Source organism: Leptodactylus fuscus, chromosome 4 (assembly GCF_031893055.1).
Source record: "Leptodactylus fuscus isolate aLepFus1 chromosome 4, aLepFus1.hap2, whole genome shotgun sequence".
Lineage (NCBI taxonomy): Eukaryota > Metazoa > Chordata > Amphibia > Anura > Leptodactylidae > Leptodactylus > Leptodactylus fuscus.
In genome coordinates, this window is record NC_134268.1 from 63,711,212 (window position 1) to 63,731,540 (window position 20,329).

At 45.1% G+C, this 20,329-nt stretch overlaps 1 protein-coding gene across 1 annotated transcript in view; it reads right to left on the reverse strand.

Moving 5' to 3' along the window:
• Positions 1–19,152, reverse strand: part of LOC142201314 (meprin A subunit beta-like) — a 37,120-nt gene extending 17,968 nt beyond the window's left edge. Inside the window, exons 1-5 of the mRNA XM_075272151.1 lie at positions 19,074–19,152; positions 5,294–5,312; positions 5,122–5,172; positions 4,964–5,004; positions 2,263–2,341 (exon numbers count right to left, since the gene is read on the reverse strand). Of these exons, the coding sequence (XP_075128252.1) occupies positions 2,263–2,341; positions 4,964–5,004; positions 5,122–5,172; positions 5,294–5,312; positions 19,074–19,130 (247 nt within the window). The 5' untranslated portion in view covers positions 19,131–19,152. The remainder of the gene's footprint in view (positions 1–2,262; positions 2,342–4,963; positions 5,005–5,121; positions 5,173–5,293; positions 5,313–19,073) is intronic.
• Between the last annotated feature and the right edge of the window lie 1,177 nt (positions 19,153–20,329).

Here is a 20,329-nt window from a genome sequence, read left to right on the forward strand (position 1 = left end):
CATTTTAGACGAATAGTGGATTTCAAATCCGGGTCATATGAGAATGTGAACTTTGTGACTATGAGACAGGGATAGCTGTACAGGCAGGGATAGCTAGGGATAACCTTTATTTAGGGGGGAATGTTATTAAAAATAACTTTTTGGGGCTCTATCAGGTGTGTAATTGTGATTTTTGTGAGATAAACTTTTTCCCATAGGGATGCATTGGCCAGCGCTGATTGGCCAGAGTACGGAACTCGACCAATCAGCGCTGGCTCTGCTGGAGGAGGCGGAGTCTAAGATCGCTCCACACCAGTCTCCATTCAGGTCCGACCTTAGACTCCACCTCCTCCAGCAGAGCCAGCGCTGATTGGCCGAATTCCGTACTCTGGCCAATCAGCACTGGCTAATGCATTGTATTGGCGTGATGAAGCAGTGCTGAATGTGTGTGCTTAGCACACACATTCAGCTCTACTTCATCGGGCTAATAGAATGCATTGGCCAATCAGCGCTGGCCAATGCATTCTATTAGCTTGATGAAGCAGAGTGTGCACAAGGGTTCAAGCGCACCCTCGGCTCTGATGTAGCAGAGCCGAGGCTGCATAAGGGTTCAAGCGCACCCTCGGCTCTGATGTAGAAGAGCCGAGGGTGCACTTGAACCCTTGTGCACCCTTGGCTCTGCTACATCAGAGCCAAGGGTGCGCTTGAACCCTTGTGCAGCCTCGGCTCTGCTACATCAGAGCCGAGGGTACGCTTGAACCCTTGTGCACCCTCGGCTCTGCTACATCAGAGCCGAGGGTGCGCTTGAACCCTTGTGCACACTCTGCTTCATCAAGCTAATAGAATGCATTGGCCAGCGCTGATTGGCCAGAGTACGGAATTCGGCCAATCAGCGCTGGCTCTGCTGGAGGAGGCGGAGTCTAAGGTCGGACCTGAATGGAGACTGGTGTGGAGCGATCTTAGACTCCGCCTCCTCCAGCAGAGCCAGCGCTGATTGGTCGAGTTCCGTACTCTGGCCAATCAGCGCTGGCCAATGCATTCTATTAGCCCGATGAAGTAGAGCTGAATGTGTGTGCTTAGCACACACATTCAGCTCTACTTCATCGGGCTAATAGAATGCATTGGCCAATCAGCGCTGGCCAATGCATTCTATTAGCGTGAACTGAGTTTGCACAGGGGTTCTAGTGCACCCTCGGCTCTGCTACATCAGATTGCTACATCTGATGTAGCAGTGCCGAGTGTGCATCAGATGTGTAGTTGAGCAAAACTGACTCAGCACTGCTAAGTCTCTGCATTCGCATAGGAATGCATTGGCCAGCCTTCGGCCAATCAGCGCTGGCTCTGCCGGAGGAGGCGGAGTCTAAGGTCGGACCTGAATTGAGACTGGTGTGGAGCGATCTTAGACTCCGCCTCCTCCAGCAGAGCCAGCGCTGATTGGTCGAGTTCCGTACTCTGGCCAATCAGCACTGGCCAATGCATTTCTATGGGGAAAAGTTAGCTTGCGAAAATCGCAAACTGACAGGGATTTCCATGAAATAAAGTGACTTTTATGCCCCCAGACATGCTTCCCCTGCTGTCCCAGTGTCATTCCAGGGTGTTGGTATCATTTCCTGGGGTGTCATAGTGGACTTGGTGACCCTCCAGACACGAATTTGGGTTTCCCCCTTAACGAGTTTATGTTCCCCATAGACTATAATGGGGTTCGAAACCCATTCGAACACTCGAACAGTGAGCGGCTGTTCGAATCGAATTTCGAACCTCGAACATTTTAGTGTTCGCTCATCTCTACCTAGAATACATACAAAAGTAGAAAATGACTGTGAAACACAAACACATTAGGTATACCTGTGTATGAAAGTGCCTGGTCTACTGAATAATAGGGTATCTGCAGTGCTCCTGTTCCGTCGGGAGGGGGTTAATAGGAGCACTGCAAATACCCTATATTCAGCCAGACTGAATTCCAAGTGGGGGAAAAAAAACAGTCCTCAAGCTCAGGGAAGGAGCAGACAGACAACCAAAACCTCCACTCCTCTTTCTCAGCACCCAACAACTACTGCACCCAAAAACTCAGACCATTTTAATTTTTGAAATTTTCCAGTAGCTGCTGCATCCCCCCCCCCCCCCGGGTTATACTCGAGCCAATAAGTTTACCCAGTTTCTTGTGGTAAAATTAGGGGCCTCGGCTTATATTCAGGTCGGCTTATACTCAAGTATATACGGTAATTACCAAACTTTATATTGTCTGAGACTTATCAGTCGATGCCACAGTGTTTGGAAACCTACCCAAACTATCCTCCAGGTAGTATGGAACTGGTATTGGCCATCGATATTGCTCCCCAATAATTGAGTTTCTTTCATTTGGCTGAAGAAAGATAAAAACAGAAATGGGGTGAGAACATTGTTGGTGCGACATACAAAAAAAGGGCCCATAACACCAACCAGATTGCTATAAGTAGGTTCATCAAGAGGTTGTTTAAAGAGATCTTTTGCACTACCTCCAACAAGTTCATTTCTATACCTTTGCTCCACTGATTTTTTTTTTCTCTAGCCCCCTTCATTTCTGAGCAATCAATGCTGTTAATTTTGGTACTTAATATGCTACTTTAGGCTCTGTACTGTCAGGAGGGCGGTGGGAGGCAGGAGCAGACAAGGGGTGTGATTATGAGCTCTAACATTGGCTGCCACTGATTGCTGCTCTGAAACACCCCCCCTGCCTGACACCGCCTGACATTACAGAGCTCGAACAGCATATCAGGCACCAAAACTAACCACTCTTGTCGCTCAGGAATGGTGGGAGCTAGAAAAAAAATCAAATAGTGATGGAATCAGTGGAGGGGCAATTATTTACAGGTGCTAAGAACATAAATTGGTGGAGTTGGCGAAAATTCCTTTTTAAAGTGAATGTATCACTATTTTTTTCCTTCAGATTGTACTTTTGTTTAAAATTCTGTTTTCTGTACATGATTATATATTTTATATGATATATGATTCTGTATATGATTATACACTACTCAAAAAAATAAAGGGAACATTCAAATAACACATCCTAGATCTGAATGAATGAAATATTCTCATTGATTACTTTGTTCTGTACAAAGTTGAATGTGATAACAACAAAATCACACAAAAATCATCAACGGAAATGGAAATCAATGACCTGCTGGAGGTCATTTTGCAGGGCTCTGGCAGTGCTCCTCCTGTTCCTCCTTGCACAAAGGCGGAGGTAGTGGTCCTGCTGCTGGGTTGTTGCCTTCCTATGGCCCCCTCCACGACTCCTGGTGTACTGGCCTGTCTCCTGATAGCGCCTGATGTGCCATCCTGGATGAGCTGCACTGCCTGAGCCACTTTTGTGGGTTGTAGAGTCCTTCTCATGCTACCACGAGTGTGAAAGCACAACCAACATTCAAAAGTGGCCAAAACAGGGCCACACAGTGGCTCAGAGGTTAGCATTGCAGTGATGGAGTCCTAGTGTTCAAATCCCGCCAAGGGCAAAAAACCATTTGCAAGGATTTTGTATGTTCTCCCCATGTTTGCATGGATTTCCATCGCATATTTCAAAAAAGAAATACTGATATAGAAAAATGTACATTGTGAGCTCTGTGTGGGGCTCACAATCTACATAAAAAAAAAAAAAGCGTGACCAAAACATCAGCCAGAAAGCACTGGTATTGAGATGTGGTCTGTGGTCCCCACCTGCAGAACCCTGCTTTATTGAGTGTCTCTCGATAATTGCCAATAATTTCCATCTGTTGTCTATTCCATTTGCACAAGAGCATATGAAATTGATTGTCAATCAGTGTTGCTTGGAGTTACATTGTGTTGCTTAAGTGTTCCCTTTATTTTTTTGAGCAGTGTATATATGATCCACACGCTACAATCTGTACATGTATTAAAGTACAACTCTGCTTTTTTATCCTGCACTGCATCTAGAAATCAATATTGAATTACCCAGTTATGTTGTAGTTGACAATGAATTCTTGAAGTTATGGAGTCTTGGAATTATCATGGCTAGAGAATGATTACAGCTTGCTCAATTACTGGTAAATTAGCATTGTCTTAAGTATATTACCTGTGATTAGGTTATTTATTAATAGGGGTACTATGGTTCATGTGCTGTGAGCATTGCTATGTAAAAATTTTAAAGGAGACCTACACATACACAGTAAACTACCTGCTAGACCAATTTCAGGATTTTCCAGCACTAAGGCTGTAGCATCTTTGCTCAGTGGTTTATGGCCCTTTATTCTATCTCTGTTCTGTATATAGTTATTACAGTTCTAGCTCATGATCTTATATTTGGCCAATATGTAATAGAACAAGATGAGCTAAGCAGATTAATAAAACTTCTTATGGAAAAGGAATCAGCATGGCGTGTAATGTAGCGCTCTAATTTTCTGCACTTAAAAGGGTTGTGCCACTACACCGGATCCACAAGTAAGGGGGTAAGTCAGTGGCGTAACTACCGTGGTAGCAGTGATAGCAGCTGCCACAGGGCCCGGGACATTAGGGGGCCTGGTGACAGCCGCTACCGCTGCGTTTTTTTTTTTGTTTTTTTTAATAGGCCGTTACAGGCCCTATTTACTTACCAATCCTGGCTGAGCCGGGATCGGTAAGTGACACCGGGGGCCCCATAAACACTATCAATATACTTGGGGGTCTTTGCAGAAAATAGTTGGGTTCTACTAGGTTCTGCTTCAAAAACCCATGGCAATCAGATAATATTGCTGAAGGAAAGCTGCAACCAGCCATACATTTCCCCTGCAGATAAATATAGTATTACATGTCACCTATATGAATGAATTGCCAACAAAATGTGATACCTGAAAGGGCCGAATCTGCCAGCAGAGCCACTCGATGGAGGGACCTCCTGTGATGTCTAAAGGTCATAGTATACATTTTTGCATCTACTTCTGGGCCACATGTAACAATCTCTCGACAACAGAAACAAGACTCTGCAATTGTAAACATCTAAAATCGAACTCACCGGAAGATTGATGTCCCCTTCAAACAGATTCAGGTGTAATTCTTAAGGAACAAAAAATAAGCATACAAGCAAGAAATTATTAACAATTATTTCTAAAAAAACAAACAAACAAAAAACAACATATTTTAAATAGAAAAATATTAGCAAATTTTTGAAACCTTGATTGATGTTAAATATGTCGTTGTCTTTTCCAGCATCCACATCGACGACTGCAAGGAGAAGAATGCAGAATATTTGTAGCTTGTCCGTGTTATTGCTCATTTATTGCCTTACATAAAACACATTCCTTTATATTTGCAAACATTAACAATACAGTCGCACGGCACTTACCAATGTTTTCTTGAAAAGCCTGAAAAATAAAACACTTTGATTCATTTAATGCAACTGAGAAAATTGTATATAACATGTCAACATAAAATGTGGCTTATAACTAAATCTTCAGTGCAAAATGTGAGGAGGCGTCTTATATGATTTATTTACAAGTGATTTTTTTCTTGCAGAGAGGAATGTAATTTTTTAACCATGTCCTCACAGTATATAGTTAATGTAATGTGACATCTGGTGACATTTTTGGATTTTATTAATGCAATATTTATAATCATGCTTGCACTTTTTTCATATATTCAATAGGTTAAAGGTGTTTTCCAGCCACACAATAATAAAGTCAATGTGACACAGTGACGACTGATACAGATAAAATGCATCCTGCAACTCTGTAACATGTAAACCACAAGCCACCTCCGGTCTGCGGTTTGAAAGATACCATTACCACAGACAAGATGTCAGCTTCCCGGCAGAGGCGGGCGTGATGACATCACAGCATCGCACCTCCTGAGGTTTAGATGCAGGTGTCCTGTGCTTGGTCATGATGCCTTGTGAGCGGGTCATAAGAAAAGGCAGCGATGACTCCATCTACGTTTATCAAGGAATCATTGGCAGGTTTATTTTTTCCATTTTTTGGACAGTTGGCGACCTAATAATGGGAAATTCAGGGGTAGTTGGGGGAATACACATGAATTTAAAACCTCTTTCAGGCAACCACTCACATTTGCAGTGAAAATTGGTCTTGGACACCATTCCTAAGATATAAGGGAATTCTAAATCTGGGCTGGAGTAGGCGTGATTTTATCAGAGATCATTTTCCAATTTTGTTTCTAATTATCATTATTACCGCTGCACTAAAATGAGTTGTAGTACTGTGTGTATTACAGATGGAAAGAGTAGGTTTTATGCACTGATGTAATATTTACTGCAGTATATGTTCTGTAACATAATTAGAGATGAGCGAACAGTGAAACGTTCGAAGTTCGATATTCGATTCGAGTAGCCGCTCAATACTCGACTGTTTGAACAAATATCGAACCCCATTATAGTCTATGGGGAAAAAATACACGTTTAGGGGGAAAACAATATTCGACTCAGGAGAGTCACCAAGTCCACTATTACACCTTCGCAAATGATGACAACACCTCGGGAATGCAACCGGGACAGCAGGGGAAGCATGTCTGGGGGCATCTAACACACCAAAGTCCCTGTATTATGCCACTAATAATGAGGGAGCTGACTTTTCCCCAGAATCAGAGCTAGTTGACATATAACCTTCTGGGGGTCGTGCATCTTTTGAAGATAGATGGATTTTAAAAAAAAAATAAAAAGGGTCAATTACATGATGTATGGTATTTAGCATTTTGTATTTGACAACAGATCTATAAATATGGTATGAATCAGTGCGATCCTATAACAATATTCTTTAAATGACTTCCTCTGTCATCCAAAACAGCACCATATATACCATACATAGAGGGCTTCTCTTTCATTTCACCATGAAGTGTAATGAATCTATTTTATAATTCTAGCAAAAGTAAATTCTGGTAAATGATGCTTTATTGAGTCTATGCTAATAGTGATATTGAATGGGTATTCCAGTAATGAGTGGCATAACGAAAGGCTTAAGGGTTCTGGAGCAAAAGTCCAGCTTGCCTCCCCCACCCACAGCAATGTTCTTCCCATTTGCGCTACAACCTCCCCCATAGAATTCCATCCTAGACAATATATTCTGATGACTTGCTCCATTTAGCATGAAAAGATACATTTTTTGCATTTTTGACAGTGGAAGGCTAAGTAAATCATAAATCTAACTCCAGTTTACCAGAGGACAGTGGTAATAAATAGAGATGAGCGAACACTAAAATGTTCGAGGTTCGAAATTCGATTCGAACAGCCGCTCAATGTTCGTGTGTTCGAACGGGTTTCGAACCCCATTATAGTCTATGGGGAACAGATACTCGTTAAGGGGGAAACCCAAATCCGTGTCTGGAGGGTCACCAAGTCCACTATGACACCCCAGGAAATGATGCCAACACCTCTGGAATGACACTGGGACAGCAGGGGAAGCATGTCTGGGGGCATCTAACACACCAAAGACCCTCTATTACCCCAACATCACAGCCTAACAACTACACACTTTACACACTCAATACCACCTCTCTGACAGTAGGAAAACACCTTGAAACATGTGTATTTGGCACTTGCAGTGAGGAGAGCTTGTCACCAGCAGTGAATTTGGCCCTTGTAGTAAGTTGAGGTTGGCACCAACATTTGTTTTGAAAATCAGGGTGGATTGAGCCTCTAACCAGCAGAGTTTGGGCAAATTCATGGTGGAGGGAGCCTCTAAAAACCCCAGTTTGGACCAATTCATGGTGGAGGGAGACTCTAAAAACCCCAGTTTGGACCAATTCATGGTGGAGGGAGCCTCTAAAAACCCCAGTTTGGACCAATTCATGGTGGAGGGAGCCTCTAACCAGCCCAGTTTGGGCAAATTCATGGTGGAGGGAGCCTCTAACCAGCCCAGTTTGGACCAATTAATGGTGGAGGGAGCCTCTAACCAGCCCAGTTTGGACCAATTAATGGTGGAGGGAGCCTCTAACCACCCCAGTTTGGACCAATTCATGGTGGAGGGAGCCTCTAACCAGCCCAGTTTGGACCAATTCATGGTGGAGGGAGCCTCTAAAAAACCCAGTTTGGACCAATTCATGGTGGAGGGAGCCTCTAAACAGCCCAGTTTGGGCAAATTCATGGTGGAGGGAGCCTCTAACCACCCCAGTTTGGACCAATTCATGGTGGAGGGAGCCTCTAAACAGCCAAGTTTGGACCAATTCATGGTGAAGGGAGCCTCTAAAAACCCGTTTGGACCAATTCATGGTGGAGGGAGCCTCTAACCAGCCCAGTTTGGGCAAATTCATGGTGGAGGGAGCCTCTAAACAGCCCAGTTTGGGCAAATTCATGGTGGAGGGAGCCTCTAACCAGCCCAGTTTGGACCAATTCATGGTGGAGGGAGCCTCTAACCAGCCCAGTTTGGGCAAATTCATGGTGGAGGGAGCCTCTAAACAGCCCAGTTTGGGCAAATTCATGGTGGAGGGAGCCTCTAAACAGCCAAGTTTGGACCAATTCATGGTGAAGGGAGCCTCTAAAAACCCGTTTGGACCAATTCATGGTGGAGGGAGCCTCTAACCAGCCCAGTTTGGGCAAATTCATGGTGGAGGGAGCCTCTAAACAGCCCAGTTTGGGCAAATTCATGGTGGAGGGAGCCTCTAACCAGCCCAGTTTGGACCAATTCATGGTGGAGGGAGCCTCTAACCAGCCCAGTTTGGGCAAATTCATGGTGGAGGGAGCCTCTAAACAGCCCAGTTTGGGCAAATTCATGGTGGAGGGAGCCTCTAACCAGCCCAGTTTGGACCAATTAATGGTGGAGGGAGCCTCTAAACAGCCAAGTTTTGGGAAATTCATGGTGGAGGGAGCCTCTAACCAGCCCAGTTTGGACCAATTCATGGTGGAGGGAGCCTCTAACCAGCCCAGTTTGGACCAATTCATGGTGGAGGGAGCCTCTAAACAGCCCAGTTTGGGCAAATTCATGGTGGAGGGAGCCTCTAAAAAACCCAGTTTGGACCAATTCATGGTGGAGGGAGCCTCTAATTAGCCCAGTTTGGACCAATTAATTGTGGAGGGAGCCTCTAACCAGCCCAGTTTGGACCAATTAATGGTGGAGGGAGCCTCTAACCACCCCAGTTTGGGCAAATTCATGGTGGAGGGAGCCTCTAACCAGCCCAGTTTGGACCAATTAATGGTGGAGGGAGCCTCTAAACAGCCAAGTTTTGGGAAATTCATGGTGGAGGGAGCCTCTAACCAGCCCAGTTTGGACCAATTCATGGTGGAGGGAGCCTCTAAACAGCCCAGTTTGGGCAAATTCATGGTGGAGGGAGCCTCTAAAAAACCCAGTTTGGACCAATTCATGGTGGAGGGAGCCTCTAATTAGCCCAGTTTGGACCAATTAATTGTGGAGGGAGCCTCTAACCAGCCCAGTTTGGACCAATTCATGGTGGAGGGAGCCTCTAACCAGCCCAGTTTGGACCAATTCATGGTGGAGGGAGCCTCTAACCAGCCCAGTTTGGACCAATTCATGGTGGAGGGAGCCTCTAAAAAACCCAGTTTGGACCAATTCATGGTGGAGGGAGCCTCTAAACAGCCCAGTTTGGGCAAATTCATGGTGGAAGGAGCCTCTAACCAGCAGAGTTGTGGGAAAGCAGGGTGGAGGGAGCCTCTAACCAGCAGAGTTGGTGGAAATCAGGGTGGAGGGAGCCTCTAACCAGCAGAGTTGGGGGAAATCATGTTGGAGGGAGCCTAGTATTAGCAGAATTGTGCAACGCTTATGGTGGATGAGTATGAGGATGCGGAGGAATTGGAGAGGTTGAGTACAGACATGGAGTTTCATGTTGGGGTGCTTTACACAGGTGGGCACAAAAATGAAGGCTCTATCCAGTGGTGGTTCATTTTTATCAAAGTGAGCCGGTCGGCACTCTCAGCTGACAGACGGGTGCGCTTGTCAGTGATGATGCCACCGGCTGCACTGAACACCCTCTCAGATAGGACGCTGGCGGCAGGACAGGACAGCACCTCCAAGGCATATAGGGCAAGTTCAAGCCACAGGTCCAACTTCGACACCCAATACGTGTAGGGCGCAGAGGGGTCGGAGAGGACAGGGCTGTGGTCGGAAAGGTATTCCCGCAACATGCGCCTATACTTCTCACGCCTGGTGACACTAGGACCCTCCGTGGCGGCACTTTGGCGAGGGGGTGCCATCATGGTGTCCCAGACCTTAGACAGTGTGCCCCTCGTTTGTGTGGACCGGTGAGAACTTGGTTGCCTACTGGAGGAACTGCCCTCCCTGCCGCCAACGTCACATGCTGGAAACATCTCTATCATATTCTGCACCAATTGCCTGTGGCAAGCATTGATGCGATTGGCCCTCCCCTCTACCGGAATAAAAGACGAGATGTTGTTTTTATACCGGGGGTCAAGGATAGCAAAGATCCAGTACTGGTTGTCCTCCATGATTTTGACAATACGCTTGTCGGTTGTAAAGCACCCCAACATGAACTCAGCCATGTCTGCCACAGTGTTAGTTGGCATGACTCCTCTGGCCCCACCGGAAAGTTCAATCTCCATTTCCTCCTCATCCTCCATGTCTACCCATCCGCGCTGCAACAATGGGACGATTCGAAGTTGCCCGGAAGCCTCCTGTATCACCATCACATCATCGGACAACTCTTCTTCCTCCTCCTCCTCCTCCTCCTCCTCCATTAAACGCAGTGAAGTGGACAGATGTGTGGACCTACTCTCCAGCTGTGACGGATCGGATGCTATCCCTAACTCCTCTGTGTGATCTGAGTTATCCCTGATGTCAATCAGGGATTCTCTCAGAACACACAAGAGCGGGATTGTAAGGCTCACCATCGCATCCTCAGAGCTCACCCTCCTTGTGGACTCCTCAAAGACCCGTAGGATGTCACAAAGGTCTCTCATCCATGGCCACTCATGGATGTGAAACTGAGGCAGCTGACTTTGTGGCACCCTAGGGTTTTGTAGCTGGTATTCCATCAAAGGTCTCTGCTGCTCAACCACTCTATTCAACATCTGAAACGTTGAGGTCCAGCGTGTGGGGACGTCGCACAAAAGCCGGTGTTGTGGCACATGCAGGCGTTGCTGGAGAGATTTTAAGCTAGCAGCGGCTACTGTCGACTTGCGAAAGTGGGCGCACATGCGCCGCACTTTCACCAGTAGCTCTGGAACATTGGGGTAGCTCTTTAGGAAACGTTGCACCACTAGGTTGAAGACGTGGGCCAGGCATGGAACATGTTGGAGTCCGGCAAGCTCCAGAGCTGCTACCAGGTTCCGGCCGTTATCACAAACGACCATGCCTGGGCCCAGGTGCAGCGGCTCAAACCATATTGCCGTCTCATCGAGGAGGGCATCCCTCACCTCGGAGGCAGTGTGCTGTCTGTCCCCCAAGCTGATCAGCTTCAGCACAGCCTGCTGACGTCTACCAACGCCAGTGCTGCAACGTTTCCAACTCGTAGCTGGGGTCAATCTAACAGCGGAGGAGGAGGCGGTGGCGGAGGAGGAGGCGGTGGCGGAGGAGGAGGCGGTAGAGGAGGAGGAGGAGGGGGGTGTTCTTCTCGTGTCCCTGCCAGGAATGTTAGGCGGGGAGACAAGGTACACCGGGCCAGTTTGGGAAGCAGTCCCAGCCTCAACTACATTCACCCAGTGTGCCGTCAGTGAAATGTAGCGTCCCTGTCCGCATGCACTTGTCCACGCGTCGGTGGTCAAGTGGACCTTTGTGCAAAGCGCGGAACTAAGGGCCCGCCTGATGTTGAGTGACACGTGCTGGTGCAAGGCGGGGACGGCACACCGGGAGAAGTAGTGACGGCTAGGGACGGCATAGCGAGGTGCCGCAGTTGCCATCAGGTCCAGGAAGGCGGGAGTTTCAACAAGCCGGAACGCCAACATCTCCTGGGCCAGCAGTTTAGCGATGTTGGCGTTCAAGGCTTGCGCGTGTGGGTGGTTAGCAGTGTATTTCTGCCGCCGCTCCAATGTCTGAGAGATGGTGGGTTGTTGTAAAGAAACGCCTGATGGTGCCTTTGATGGTGCAGGAGAAGGAGATAAGACAGGACCAGGGGAGGATGAGGTAGAAGTCAACAAAGTGGCGGAGGCAGATGAAGTGGTGTCCTGGCTCGTCCTCTGGAGTGCATCGCCAGCACAGTCAGCAGTGGCAGTGGCAGAGGCAGAGGCAGAGGCAGAGGCAGTGGCAGTGGCGTGAACGGCAGGCGGCCTTTGTCCTGCCGTTGCTGCCTGCCACTGATTCCAGTGCTTGGATTCCAAATGACGGCGCATTGAAGTGGTGGACAGGTTGCTCTTCTCAGAGCCCCTAATCAATTTCGAGAGGCAAATTGTGCAGACAACACTATATCTGTCCTCGGCGCATTCCTTGAAAAAACTCCACACCTTCGAGAAACGTGCCCTCGAGGTGGGAGTTTTTCGGGGCTGGGTACGAACTGGAACATCTTGGGAGATTCCGGGTGTGGCCTGGCTTCGCCTAAGCTGCTGACCTCTGCCTCTGCCTCTAGCTACCCTTTTTGGTGCTGCACCTGCCTCAACATCCACACTACTTTCCCCGCTTGACATCCCCCCTGTCCAGGTCGGGTCAGTGTCCTCATCATCCACCACTTCCTCTTCCAACTCCTGTCTCATCTCCTCCTCCCGCACAATGCGCCGGTCAACTGGATGCCCTGACGGCAACTGCGTCACATCATCGTCGATGAGGGTGGGTTGCTGGTCATCCACCACCAAATCGAACGGAGATGGAGGAGACTCTAGTGTTTGAGCATCTGGACACAGATGCTCCTCTGTTAGGTTCGTGGAATCGTGACGTGGAGAGGCAGGTTGAGGGACAATGAAAGGAGCGGAGAACAGCTCTGGGGAGCAGGGACAGTTTGGGTTATTGTTCTGTAAAGCTTCGGAATTTTGGGAGGAAGGAAGACAAGACTGTTGGGTAATAGGAGGAGAGGAGGCAGAGTCTGACTGGCTGCTGGACAATGTGCTGTAAGCGTTCTCTGACAGCCATTGCAAGACCTGTTCCTGGTTCTCGGGCCTACTAAGGTTTGTACCCTGCAGTTTAGTTAATGTGGCAAGCAACCCTGGCATTGTGGAGTGGCGCAATGCTTGCTGCCCCACAGGAGTAGGCACGGGACGCCCTGTGGCTTCACTGCTACCTTGCTCCCCAGAACCATTCCCCCGACCTCGCCCACGGCCTCGTCCACGTCCCTTTCCGGGAGCCTTGCGCATTTTGAATTCCTAGTTAGAAATTGGCACTGTATACCAGTAGTAAAAATTGTGGGTGCACGTAACCCCAATATATTCTTTGAATTCCCAGTCAGACAATGGCACTGTATACCAGTAGTAAAAATTGTGGGTGCACGTAACCCCAATATATTCTTTGAATTCCCAGTCAGAAACTGGCACTATATGGCAGTAGCAAGAAATGAGGGTATTTGTATTCCCAATATACTCTTTGAATTCCCAGTCAGACAATGGCACTGTATACCAGTAGTAAAAATTGTGGGTGCACGTAACCCCAATATATTCTTTGAATTCCCAGTCAGAAACTGGCACTATATGGCAGTAGCAAGAAATGAGGGTATTTGTATTCCCAATATACTCTTTGAATTCCCAGTCAGACAATGGCACTGTATACCAGTAGTAAAAATTGTGGGTGCACGTAACCCCAATATATTCTTTGAATTCCCAGTCAGAAACTGGCACTATATGGCAGTAGCAAGAAATGAGGGTATTTATAACCCCAATATATTCTTTGAATTCCCAGTCAGACAATGGCACTGTATACCAGTAGTAAAAATTGTGGGTGCACGTAACCCCAATATATTCTTTGAATTACCAGTCAGAAACTGGCACTATATGGCAGTAGCAAGAAATGAGGGTATTTATAACCCCAATATATTCTTTGAATTCCCAGTCAGACAATGGCACTGTATACCAGTAGTAAAAATTGTGGGTGCACGTAACCCCAATATATTCTTTGAATTCCCAGTCAGAAACTGGCACTATATGGCAGTAGCAAGAAATGAGGGTATTTGTATTCCCAATATACTCTTTGAATTCCCAGTCAGACAATGGCACTGTATACCAGTAGTAAAAATTGTGGGTGCACGTAACCCCAATATATTCTTTGAATTCCCAGTCAGAAACTGGCACTATATGGCAGTAGCAAGAAATGAGGGTATTTGTATTCCCAATATACTCTTTGAATTCCCAGTCAGACAATGGCACTGTATACCAGTAGTAAAAATTGTGGGTGCACGTAACCCCAATATATTCTTTGAATTCCCAGTCAGAAACTGGCACTATATGGCAGTAGCAAGAAATGAGGGTATTTGTATTCCCAATATACTCTTTGAATTCCCAGTCAGACAATGGCACTGTATACCAGTAGTAAAAATTGTGGGTGCACGTAACCCCAATATATTCTTTGAATTCCCAGTCAGAAACTGGCACTATATGGCAGTAGCAAGAAATGAGGGTATTTGTATTCCCAATATACTCTTTGAATTCCCAGTCAGACAATGGCACTGTATACCAGTAGTAAAAATTGTGGGTGCACGTAACCCCAATATATTCTTTGAATTACCAGTCAGAAACTGGCACTATATGGCAGTAGCAAGAAATGAGGGTATTTATAACCCCAATATATTCTTTGAATTCCCAGTCAGACAATGGCACTGTATACCAGTAGTAAAAATTGTGGGTGCACGTAACCCCAATATATTCTTTGAATTACCAGTCAGAAACTGGCACTATATGGCAGTAGCAAGAAATGAGGGTATTTATAACCCCAATATATTCTTTGAATTCCCAGTCAGACAATGGCACTGTATACCAGTAGTAAAAATTGTGGGTGCACGTAACCCCAATATATTCTTTGAATTCCCAGTCAGAAACTGGCACTATATGGCAGTAGCAAGAAATGAGGGTATTTGTATTCCCAATATACTCTTTGAATTCCCAGTCAGACAATGGCACTGTATACCAGTAGTAAAAATTGTGGGTGCACGTAACCCCAATATATTCTTTGAATTCCCAGTCAGAAACTGGCACTATATGGCAGTAGCAAGAAATGAGGGTATTTGTATTCCCAATATACTCTTTGAATTCCCAGTCAGACAATGGCACTGTATACCAGTAGTAAAAATTGTGGGTGCACGTAACCCCAATATATTCTTTGAATTCCCAGTCAGAAACTGGCACTATATGGCAGTAGCAAGAAATGAGGGTATTTGTATTCCCAATATACTCTTTGAATTCCCAGTCAGACAATGGCACTGTATACCAGTAGTAAAAATTGTGGGTGCACGTAACCCCAATATATTCTTTGAATTCCCAGTCAGAAACTGGCACTATATGGCAGTAGCAAGAAATGAGGGTATTTGTATTCCCAATATACTCTTTGAATTCCCAGTCAGACAATGGCACTGTATACCAGTAGTAAAAATTGTGGGTGCACGTAACCCCAATATATTCTTTGAATTCCCAGTCAGAAACTGGCACTATATGGCAGTAGCAAGAAATGAGGGTATTTGTATTCCCAATATACTCTTTGAATTCCCAGTCAGACAATGGCACTGTATACCAGTAGTAAAAATTGTGGGTGCACGTAACCCCAATATATTCTTTGAATTACCAGTCAGAAACTGGCACTATATGGCAGTAGCAAGAAATGAGGGTATTTATAACCCCAATATATTCTTTGAATTCCCAGTCAGACAATGGCACTGTATACCAGTAGTAAAAATTGTGGGTGCACGTAACCCCAATATATTCTTTGAATTCCCAGTCAGAAACTGGCACTATATGGCAGTAGCAAGAAATGAGGGTATTTGTATTCCCAATATACTCTTTGAATTCCCAGTCAGACAATGGCACTGTATACCAGTAGTAAAAATTGTGGGTGCACGTAACCCCAATATATTCTTTGAATTCCCAGTCAGAAACTGGCACTATATGGCAGTAGCAAGAAATGAGGGTATTTGTATTCCCAATATACTCTTTGAATTCCCAGTCAGACAATGGCACTGTATACCAGTAGTAAAAATTGTGGGTGCACGTAACCCCAATATATTCTTTGAATTCCCAGTCAGAAACTGGCACTATATGGCAGTAGCAAGAAATGAGGGTATTTGTATTCCCAATATACTCTTTGAATTCCCAGTCAGACAATGGCACTGTATACCAGTAGTAAAAATTGTGGGTGCACGTAACCCCAATATATTCTTTGAATTCCCAGTCAGAAACTGGCACTATATGGCAGTAGCAAGAAATGAGGGTATTTGTATTCCCAATATACTCTTTGAATTCCCAGTCAGACAATGGCACTGTATACCAGTAGTAAAAATTGTGGGTGCACGTAACCCCAATATATTCTTTGAATTCCCAGTCAGAAACTGGCACTATATGGCAGTAGCAAGAAATGAGGGTATTTGTATTCCCAATATACTCTTTGAATTCCCAGTCAGACAATGGCACTGTATACCAGTAGTAAAAATTGTGGGTGCACGTAACCCCAATATATTCTTTGAATTACCAGTCAGAAACTGGCACTATATGGCAGTAGCAAGAAATGAGGGTATTTGTATTCCCAATATACTCTTTGAATTCCCAGTCAGACAATGGCACTGTATACCAGTAGTAAAAATTGTGGGTGCACGTAACCCCAATATATTCTTTGAATTCCCAGTCAGAAACTGGCACTATATGGCAGTAGCAAGAAATGAGGGTATTTGTATTCCCAATATACTCTTTGAATTCCCAGTCAGACAATGGCACTGTATACCAGTAGTAAAAATTGTGGGTGCACGTAACCCCAATATATTCTTTGAATTACCAGTCAGAAACTGGCACTATATGGCAGTAGCAAGAAATGAGGGTATTTATAACCCCAATATATTCTTTGAATTCCCAGTCAGACAATGGCACTGTATACCAGTAGTAAAAATTGTGGGTGCACGTAACCCCAATATATTCTTTGAATTCCCAGTCAGAAACTGGCACTATATGGCAGTAGCAAGAAATGAGGGTATTTGTATTCCCAATATACTCTTTGAATTCCCAGTCAGACAATGGCACTGTATACCAGTAGTAAAAATTGTGGGTGCACGTAACCCCAATATATTCTTTGAATTCCCAGTCAGACACTGGCACTATATGGCAGTAGCAAGAAATGAGGGTATTTGTATTCCCAATATATTCTTTGAATTCCCAGTCAGACAATGGCACTGTATACCAGTAGTAAAAATTGTGGGTGCACGTAACCCCAATATATTCTTTGAATTACCAGTCAGAAACTGGCACTATATGGCAGTAGCAAGAAATGAGGGTATTTGTATTCCCAATATATTCTTTGAATTCCCAGTCAGACAATGGCACTGTATACCAGTAGTAAAAATTGTGGGTGTATATAGCCCCAATTCTATTGCTAGGGGACTTGCAGGGTATTTCTGGGGTGAAGGTGGGGGGGCACATCGTTGGAACGGGTATCGGGGTATATATCGGGTATACGGGAATACACTGACAGTGTATTCCATTCAGGATCCTGGGAAAGCTGGGTTGCGGCGATTGAGCCCGTCAGTGCCACGTTACACTGACAAGCTTCTCCCTGGAATTTAGCTCTTACAAGAGCTGTTGGTTGTCTTCTCCTTCCTATCCTAGCCTGTCCCTGCCTACCCAGAATCTAAGCCCTAGCTAGCTGGACGGAAACCTCCGTCCTCGGTGAATTGCAAGCTCAGAATGACGCGAAGCTGGGCGTCGCTGTTCTTTTAAATTAGAGGTCACATGTTTTCGGCAGCCAATGGGTTTTGCCTACTTTTTTCAACGTCACCGGTGTCGTAGTTCCTGTCCCACCTACCCTGCGCTGTTATTGGAGCAAAAAAGGCGCCAGGGAATGTGGGAGGGGAATCGAGTAATGGCGCACTTTACCACGCGGTGTTCGATTCGATTCGAACATGCCGAACAGCCTAATATCCGATCGAACATGAGTTCGATAGAACACTGTTCGCTCATCTCTAGTAATAAATGTATAATGCACCTGCTGCCAGTTTATCAAAGCTATTCAGAAAGGTTATCGAAGAAGTGTAATCAGCTTTTGTATAGTGAGGGTGACCTATGGACTCCCAGGCTTATGGACCCAGCAGAAGACGAGACCACTGTGAACACTGGGCCCAGGATTGCACCCCCTGAAGTTATGTTCATGCCTTTAATAACTCATTGTCTACATTCCAATGGATAGAGGAGACATCAGTTGGGTCCTATCATTGGGACTTTCATCTTTGAAATGAGCGGTGGTCTTGCAAATTCTATGGGATTGATGGAACTAGCCAAGTACAATGCAGGACTATCTTTAGCAGTCCCATAGACTTTGAATGGAGTGGTAGTGTTTATGTTCAACCAATACTTCATTCCACTCTGGAACTGAGATTTTCCATTCTAATAATAGGTTGTGGTCTCCATGATATTATTTAAGTAGTTCTCTACCATCAAGTGGATATGGGTTGTTTTTCTGTATGCATGGATGTCTTACAGCCTTATTCAAATGGAAGAGTTGTAGAAATTTATGCAACAAATCAGCCAAATATAGTTGAAATATGGAAAAGATTTATGTGGTGTGGAGATACATATAGAATGCAGTGTATAATTCATGAAGTCATTTATCAATAATCCAAAGGTCTTTAATCTTGTAAGTGATTTTCCAATAATAACAAGTTATCCTCTATCCAGGTCTATGGAATGGATTTTTAGTTGCAGAAATTTATACAACAAATTGACCGCATCTGAATTCAGCCTAAGAAGTATATGAGTTGCTTTTCTGTTTTCTTAGGGTAAGGGCACACGTCAGTTCTTGTAGGTTGTATATGTCATTAATAAACACAAATACGTGACATTTTACCTTAAAAAGAAGATTTGCAATATGGGTTTTTGTCCCTATAATGATTTTTCTAAAGGTGCCTTTAAAATCAATAATTTTTGGAGCATTTTGTAAACACACAGGAACTAATACTTGTAACCTAACCTGACTGAGCTAGAGCATACTGATAGAGGAAAGTGATAACTGAATGGATGTAATATACATCACATTTTTAAAGACTTTATAAAGGAATACTACCTTTAGCAGATCAGACAAGTGACATAAAGAAAGACCCAATGGACTCACCTGTCCAATGACAGACAGAAGTAGAAGCAGAACCAGAGGGAAGCCAGCTAGGTCCATTGTAGAGCTCCTACTTAACAACATCTTACAAGGACTGCAATACTGCTAACACTTTTTCCTTTTATATAACTATTTTTCTTGATATTTTTGCACTTTGTCCCAGTATATGACTTCTCAGTTACAGTTTATCCAATGTGGGAGACCCTTGGACTTCTACCTGCAATATACTTGTAGCACTTGTAATCTCTATCTGGGGTTATTAAAACTCTGAATAAACCTCAGGTTGATGAGTAAAAATATTTTTTTTTGTATCAAGCACAGGATAAAGAGTAGCCAAGTTATCCTGACATGGTACTTCACTCCATCAAAGGGTGTGCAACCATTTTAGACAAAGAACTGATATAGATCTGTTCTTATTATGGCCAACTAAGATTTTCCACAACACAAACACCATCATTTTCACAAATATTCACTTGACAAAGTACGGGTAATTTCGGGGGTTCACTAGTTGGTGGCGGCAATGTTAAGTGGGAAATATCTACAGAAGCAAAAATAGCTGAATGGATTTCTTACTCTTTAGAATTGTCAATTATGAGCAAATGCACTTGTTGCCAGGGTACATGGAGGCAACAAGCCACTACAGGCCTGCGGCCTCCAGATTACAGAATGGTAGAGCAGGAAGCAAAACACCTTCTTGCTCTACCACGTCCATTCACACGGAGTAAACACGCGCTCATTTTGGCAAAATACATGTGTAAAGAATACACGTCTAAAAATAAGACTCCAATCGACTTCAATGACATGTCACGTGTATTCTGACGTGTATTTTTTCGTGGTTTTTTACACATGTAAAAGAATGTCATTGAAGTCAATGGAAGTCTTATTTTTACACGGTGTATTTTGCCAAAATGAGCATGCGTTTACTCCATGTGAATGGTCCCTCAGTGTTAAAATATCCGTGTATGCCCTCCCTCCTCCCCTCCCATGTCGATTTAGTTGAAATACCTGTGTGTGCCCCCCAGCGCCGCACCTCCCATGAGGCGACCTGAAGCGACCGCTTCAGGCGGCGCTATGCCAGGGCCCCAGGGAGGGCGGCAGTTTCGCTTACCTAAGCTAGTCCAGGACAAGCTGTCCTGGACTGGCTTAGCACCGAGCGGTGGATTGGGGAGGCCGCTGGAGCAGCGCTGCTCCAGCGGCCTCCCCTCACGCTCAGGCAGAGAGCAGGTCCTCTCCCTGCCTGCTCTCTGCCTGCGAATGTC